The 7,879-nt window shown below is 43.7% G+C and overlaps 1 gene segment (V, D, J or C); it reads left to right on the plus strand.

Moving 5' to 3' along the window:
• Positions 1 to 1,787: 1,787 nt before the first annotated feature.
• On the plus strand, positions 1,788 to 4,832 carry LOC133114994 (Ig kappa-b4 chain C region-like). The segment is given in 2 exon segments: positions 1,788 to 2,153; positions 4,336 to 4,832. Coding segments are annotated over 2 exon segments (369 nt in total).
• Positions 4,833 to 7,879: the final 3,047 nt, after the last annotated feature.

Consider the following 7,879-nt stretch of genomic DNA (forward strand, 5'->3'; position numbering starts at 1 on the left):
CTCTGTATCACTGTGTGAGTGGCCAGCTTTCGGACTGCTGACAGTAATAATCTCCTGCATCTTCAGCCTGGACTCCAGTGATTTTCAGTGTAAACTGAGTCCCAGATCCACTCCCACTGAAACGATCAGGAATCCCAGACTGGCGAGTTGTGTCATCATAAATCAGAAGTTTTGGAGGTTGACCAGGTTTCTGCAGGTACCACTGCAGGTCACTGGATACACTCTCACTGGTTCTACAGCTGATAGAGACAGTGTCTCCCTGCTGAACAGCCTGAGCTGATGGAGACTGAGTCAGAACTATATCTGCCATTGATTCTGGAAAACAAAATATGGAAATTTAAAAACATAAGTATTGCATCCCAATTTGGAATATTCCATAACAAAAATACAACAAAGGGTTTTATGAAATAACAAACTTTTTTCGAATAAAATATCACCAAAAACCCAAATACCAAATTAAGATCAGAGTTTCTTACCCTGAACAAAGAGTCCCAGCATCACCAGCAGTAGAAAGACTGACATCATCATAATGCCGCCTGTGTCAGTGTCTGTGAAAGTACTGGACAGTCACTGATCAGTACTGGGGGTCTTAAAGTGTGTGGAGCAGTGAGGCAGGACAGGTATGCAAAGCCCCTTCCTCTATACAAATCCTGTCACACACAGTTAGAGGAGCTCTGATGTGTGAACAGCAGTGAGTCTATAGAGGGCTGGGACATGTGCACTGTTCACTGCTATTTTGACCTATTGTGATGCAGGGACTGGATGCCCCGCCAAGCTGTGCTCTCTTTTCTCTCTCGTGACCTGTGACCTCTCCCAGATCCCCGTGTCTGCAGGACCATGGATGGCAGACGCAGGCCAGAGTGGAGCAGCCTGGAAAGCATCCTGTAATTACAGCAGTTATTCAGTGATTGGGAGCAGGCTGAACAGCATCCTATAATTACAGCAGTTATTCAGTGATTGGGAGCAGGAAGAACAGCATCCTGTAATTACAGCAGTTATTCAGTGATTGGGAGCAGGATGAACAGCATCCTGTAATTACAGCAGTTATTCAGTGATTGGGAGCAGGATGAACAGCATCCTGTAATTTCAGCAGGGAGCAGCCCAGACAGAGCTCTGTGATTACACCAGTTACTCAACACCAGGGAGCAGCCCAGACAGAGCTCTGTGATTACACCAGTTACTCAACACCTGGGAGCAGCCCAGTCAGCACTCTGTGATTACACCAGTTACTCAACACCTGGGAGCAGCTGTCCTCCAGGAGTGACTCCAGCAGCACTTAGAGGCTCCCCACCGCCAGATAAAAGGGCCACTGCCCACAGCCTGGGGACCTCAATGTGGGACTATTCATTATTTTACTCATTCATCCATCCATCCATCCATCCATTATCTGAACCCGCTTATCCTGAACAGGGTCGCAGGGGGGCTGGAGCCTATCCCAGCATACATTGGGCGAAAGGCAGGAATACACCCTGGACAGGTCGCCAGTCCATCGCAGGGCACACACACCATTCACTCACACACTCATACCTACGGGCAATTTAGACTCTCCAATCAGCCTGACCTGCATGTCTTTGGACTGCGGGAGGAAACCGGAGTACCCGGAGGAAACCCACGCAGACACGGGGAGAACATGCAAACTCCGCACAGAGAGGCCCCGGCCGACGGGGATTCAAACCCAGGACCTCCTTGCTCTGAGGCAGCAGTGCTACCCACTGCACCATCTCTGCTGGCTTACTCATTCATATTTTATATCTTGCAGATGAGTCTCTCTGGCAGGATGAGACAGGAGCAGCTGAGCCCACTGAAAGCCTCCCTTTCTGATCAGCACTATGGCCACTTACACACTGGCCTGTGGAGCTGCTGGTCACAGTCAGCAGCAGCACCGTCAGGATTCAACACCAGATGGTAACTTCCACTTTCATATCAGTGTTAGTACCTCAGGAGAAACAGTGCTACTGCTCTAAGCACAATTCAAAATGAAGTTCAAGTGGCCATTGGCTCAAGACTGCTTTTTTAAGTTGTCGAAATGAGGTCTGTTGAAGATTAAGAAGAAGACAAATTAAAAATGAATAATTAGCACTGTGGTTTTCCATGCTGCTGAATGTCTCTGGGGTGCGCAAAAGCAGGAATCCATGATGACGTCCAAAGAGGAGGTGAATCTGCTCATCTTCCACTACTACCCCTGTCACAATCAGCATTATACACTAAATATAAGTTTAGATATGTTTAATATGAATTATTCCGTTTTCAGAATACCATCGTAATGGTCGTTTCAAAATTCTCCAGTAGGGGACTTACGAACACTACACAGTGGGTCGGTTCAACTATCTGTTGAGGCAGGTTTTTGTACAGGCAGCTAATCATACCCAATCACTGTGGTGGACTTTCGGTGGCGGGACCAAACTGGAAATCGGCAGTAAAACTTTTCAAGATTTTTCCGCAAAAATAGATGGAGATTCGATCAGTTGTTATACATTAATTTTGCTGAAAGTTTTTGCGAATTGCTAGCATTGTATATTTCATATTATCTTATTACAACCGAGTCAGTCGTGAAACTAGACAGAACAAAAAACTTGATTTTGAAAAGGTAAAGAGAGTAGGATACATGGGTGTAGGATATGCCGACATAAAAAGCTTCGGGTATGCTGTTACACATTATAAATGGTTGACTTAAAATCTGCGTGAAGTCAGAATAAAAAAGGCTTAGGACGACAGTGTCTCTTGAGCAAGAGGTTTTTGTACGGCTGGTGAATGAGTCTGTATCACTGTGGTTGACTTTCGGTGGCGGAACAAGACTGTCAGTTGGACGTAAGTAATTTATCTTTCAGATATATCCATGTCGATGTTTGTGCTTTATTTTTAAATATATTGTCATTTTACGATGTTAGATTTCGATTTTAAATAATTCTCGCGATGCTTAAATAACAGGAATCCTTGTACGATTAGCCATTGATTTAAAATTCTTTTAAATCTTGCCCACAGAAACGCTCAGTAGAGTAGAGTACATTTGGGTATGATGCATAAAATCTAGGAAAATGTTACACATTTTTACAAGCAAATGATTGACTCGTTTGAAAAGCGGCGTGAAGTTGCACCTGAACAGGCAAAGGACGGCAGTGTCTTTTGAGCAAGAGGTTTTTGTACGGCTGGTGAATGAGTCTGTTCACTCGGGTTCACTCCGTTGGAAGTATCCAAAATAATCTCTTTCAGATAGGCTACGTCCATATCGATATTTTTACTGTATTATTATTCTTTTTTTTATAAATATCCTGCAAGTTTCCGACGTTAGATGTCGGTTTAATTATTTTAATAAGCTTGGCAATTTAAACTAGCCCACTAGATTCAAACAGTGTTTTTAGCTATCGCATTGATGTTTAGAATACAGTCCTGAGTGAACTTTATTCCGTGCAGTACTAAATAAATAGCATTGGTTCATTCGGTGGAATCAAAGCGGCTCTGTAGCAGTTTGAAGTGCAGCCACTGATTTGTTATTTGCGTCACATTAGATGAAATGATAGAAAGTCATGTTATAGCCTATGAATCATAACCGGACTATTTTTAATTCTAAAACTTAAAATGCCGAAGTCAAAGAGTTCTTTATTTTACATACTTGAATAAAATAGGACCGTACTTGGCAGCCTAGAATTTTTTTATTTATAATGTTATAATTATAATATATGACCGTATCATTGGATGAATAACATGTCTATTACATGACACATTTCTGTTCTGTAGTCCCAGGCTCGTGTCATAACGTTCCGTAGCTACTCGACACCATTGGTTTGAATCATAAAAAAACGAGAAATGTCAATGGACTGAATAATTTTGCTGAATTGGTTAATTTCTTTCTATTATATTATTATCGTATTTAGCGCGTATTTATTTTGTAAATGAGACGGACCACAAATTAATCTTATTCTGTAGGTTTTCAGAGCATAATTCCATTATCAACTAACATATAATTTTCTAATCAGAAAGTATAATTATAAGGACATAGCAATAAAATATCGGACAGAGATTTGCGCCACTTTTGAGGTGCAAAAGTGGAGCAAACTGGAACTACTAAAAACAGATTTGTTGTGATGAATTTTTCATTGTAAAGTGCAGTCACAGGTTCTGATAATAATGGAATGCAAGTAGATAGAACCTTAAAACATGTCAATGTGCTTTATGCTGTACAAGATGAAGCTGATCAGGATAAATGATCTTCAGCCACTGCCTATGAGTAACACCTGACATTCTCTGTGTCTCAGTCATGTCTCATTGTAAGGACAGAATGATTGACACATGGGGGTGTGTCCACTCTCTGACCTCACGTCTCTCTGCGTCTCCCAGGTGACACAGTTCCCACCCTCACAGTCCTGCCCCCCTCCAGTGTGGAGCTGAAGCAGGGAAAGGCCACACTGGTGTGTCTGGCCAACAAGGGCTTCCCCTCAGACTGGACTCTGCGCTGGAAAGTGGACGGTACCAGTAGGAGCTCGGGCGTGGCCGGGAGTGTGGGGGTCCTGGGGAAGGACGGCCTGTACAGCTGGAGCAGCTCCCTGACTCTCAGTGAGAACGACTGGGTGAAGGCAGGGTCACTGACCTGTGAGGCCACAAAGGGCTCCCTGTCTGCCCCCCCTCAGACACTGAGGAGAGCCCACTGTTCTTAGTAGGCCGGGTGGAGGCCCAGCTCACACACTCTGGTCACACTGTTTTTACCCTGTTCTGCCCTCAGCCTCTCTGCTCCTTACTGCTGTCACACTGAGCTGAGCCTGTGTGTGAATCCTTCCCCCAGCCTGAGCTTTCAGTGCTAATATCTGACATGTGCTCTGCTTGTGCTCTTCAACAAATATGCCTTCTTATTTTTGATTGTGTGGTTTTGAGAATAGCTGTTAGATCAATATCATTGACATAATAAAGATTCTTTGAAGAACTACTGTGTCTCTGGCTGTTATTTTTTTAAAGACATTCGTGCTTCTGATGGTCCTGTGGTTTTTGGGCTGCCGTTTCTTTGATTAAATCATAATTATATTCTTGCCACTAGAAATACTTTTGCAAAACACACACACATTTACAAGTGATGATAATGATGGATAGCTTTAAGTAAATTGTCGAAGAATAGGTAGAATAATAGATAGATAATAGAAATGCAACCTGAGTATAATAATTACTTTTATTGATTTGTCCGAATAAAATTACTATTGAACCTAATCTATAGAAATGCAATTTGGCAAAGAATATGGGGCAGCTATGTACTTATAACCTTGATTTTTATATTATTTATGCATAACTTGAGGCATTGTTTAAATGTTATTGGGTTTTTACTGGTCGTAGTGGACTCCACTAGATGGATAAGAGACTGTGTGTGAAAGAACCGATCTGGGATCAGTTTATAGTGCTCTCACACAGAGACTAGACGGAGGTGATAAGAGACTGTGTGTGAAAGAACTGATCTGGAATCAGTTGAGGAGGGGCAGTCCCAGCTCTGGAGGCCTGCTGAGAGGAGCAGTGATGTGTGCAGCATGCTCAGAGCAGTTCTGTACAGCAGGATGTGTGCTCAGCTCACACTAACCCCCTGGGGACGGCCCAGACACCTGGCCACAGTGCTGCTCTATTCTGAGATTGAGTCAGTCCCACTGAGGGACAGCAGAACCAGCCTGCCCCACCTGCACATGCAAATCTGAGTTTCACCCCCACAGCCCAAAATACCCACCACTGAGAGCTGTTTGAACATGAGAGGGTGGAGGGATCATTTCTGTAGTGAGGTGAGAAAGGGAGGGGGCTGTACCTCACACCTGCTCTAGCGTCAGTCTCAGATTAGAGATTTCATGTCTGGACGTTTGGTTTTGTTCATTCTCTCACTTCTGATACATCAATGTCAGCAAAGAGGGCATTCATTGTGCAAGCAGAGAGGTATAATAGAGAGGAGAGGTGATCACCAAGAGGCACATCTAAAGTAAAGACGTCAATGAATAACACTGTACATGAATAGTCTTTATGTCCACATGAAAGCACATAGAGATGCAGTAGAGATAAACATTACGGAAGTTCAAGTTCTAAAGAGTCTTGAGACTGAAATGGGCTGCTGGGTAGATCACTCAGTAAAATGTCCACTTGCAGTAAGTGAGTGAGCAGCATGGTCTCAGGCTGACTGTGACTGGCAGTCCTGCAGGGTCGGTCCATGTTGGCTTTGTGTCGCCCAAGGGGGTTATGGGAGGGATTCAGTCAGCAGGGATAGCAGTGTTCATTGCTGGAGCACCCCCTGTTGGCCGTCTGGGTGCCTGTGGCGTGCTCTCTGCCCCTGTTGTGTGCATGTGCAGCTTGTGCCTGCAGTGTGAACAGAAGTGTCTGGCTGGCGTTGGGTAACTTTTGGAAGAGAAGCGCCAGTCTTCTACTGGCAGTATTGAGCGTGCTTGGTGTAGTTCACAAATTGGGCATTCCGAATTTGGTGGGATTGGAGATGAAAACAATGAATGACAAGAGAACAGATTTGCACCAATGAATTCAACACTTCAACATGGTGACATATCCCAGTGTGGGTGCATTACTTATTCATTTTAATCCTGTGTGAATAAGAGATGTCTGTTGGTTTACATATCCCCTTTTAGAAATTGAAAGTACACAATACAACATTTGTTCACTGAATTGAAACATTCTGTACTGGTAATATCAATCACTGAATCATGCCTGAAACACAATGGATGCATGTGCACATTCCTTGAGTTATAAAAAATCCTCTCAATTAATAGTATTTGATATTCTCATGCTGAACATTCTTATGTTCATGCTGGTTTGTGCAAAGTAATCTGAAAAAATTGGGTACATAATAATATTATTTGATACTTTTATGCTTGTTTAACACTTGAGAAAAATGCTTTGTATTCCCTGCAGTCTGTGACAAAGTCATGCCATGACCATTTTTACAAAAATGATGATCAGGTCTCTGTAAGAATTCACAACACAGTAAAATCTGATTCTGTGATTCAGTCCAGCAAAGCTGAGAGTTGCTTGCATACCATCTGAACAGAAACAGCTTTAATGACATGAATCCTGATCTGTGTATTGAAGTCAAACCCGCTAATATTTCATGTCATCTACTTGAAACCCCAACACCCAGGTGATTATTATTGTGATGTCTGTGATGTTGTGGTACAGGAGTGTGTGTGGTACACTGTGTAATGTCTGTGATGTTGTGGTACAGGAGTGTGTGTGATACACTGTGTGATGTCTGTGATGTTGTGGTACAGGAGTGTGTGTGTGATACACTGTGTGATGTCTGTGATGTTGTGCTACAGGAGTGTGTGATACACTGTGTGATGTCTGTGATGTTGTGGTACAGGAGTGTGTGTGATACACTATGTAATATCTGTGATGTTGTGCTACAGGAGTGTGCGTGGTTCAGCAGCAGCTCTGCTATGGGTTCTGTATGTGACACAGAGTAGCTCCTCTTCAGCACAGAGAGGTGTGTGTTCAGGGCTGCAGCTCATTGTCGCCCCCTACAGCCCTGCTGGCAGTATTGGTGTCAGAGATCAGTGCCTCCCCCCTCAGCACCTGCAGTAGGTCCCAGCTGCAGCAGTGCAATCTCTGTGCAGTCTGACTGAGGGAGGTTTTTGTACAGCTCTGTATCACTGTGTGAACACAGCTTTACTGTTGATGTAGTGGTAACTCTGACAGTAATACTCTCCTGCATCTTCAGCCTGGACTCCAGTGATTTTCAGTGTAAACTGAGTCCCAGATCCACTCCCACTGAAACGATCAGGAATCCCAGACTCGCCTGTTGTGGCATACTTAATCAGAAGTTTAGGAGCCTGACCAGGTTTCTGCAGGTACCAGTGGAGCCAGTGGTCACCAGCAAAATCAACGTATACACTCTGACTAGCTGTACAGCGTATAGAAA

The sequence above is a fragment of the Conger conger genome, chromosome 16, assembly GCF_963514075.1.
Source record: "Conger conger chromosome 16, fConCon1.1, whole genome shotgun sequence".
Classification (NCBI taxonomy): domain Eukaryota; kingdom Metazoa; phylum Chordata; class Actinopteri; order Anguilliformes; family Congridae; genus Conger; species Conger conger.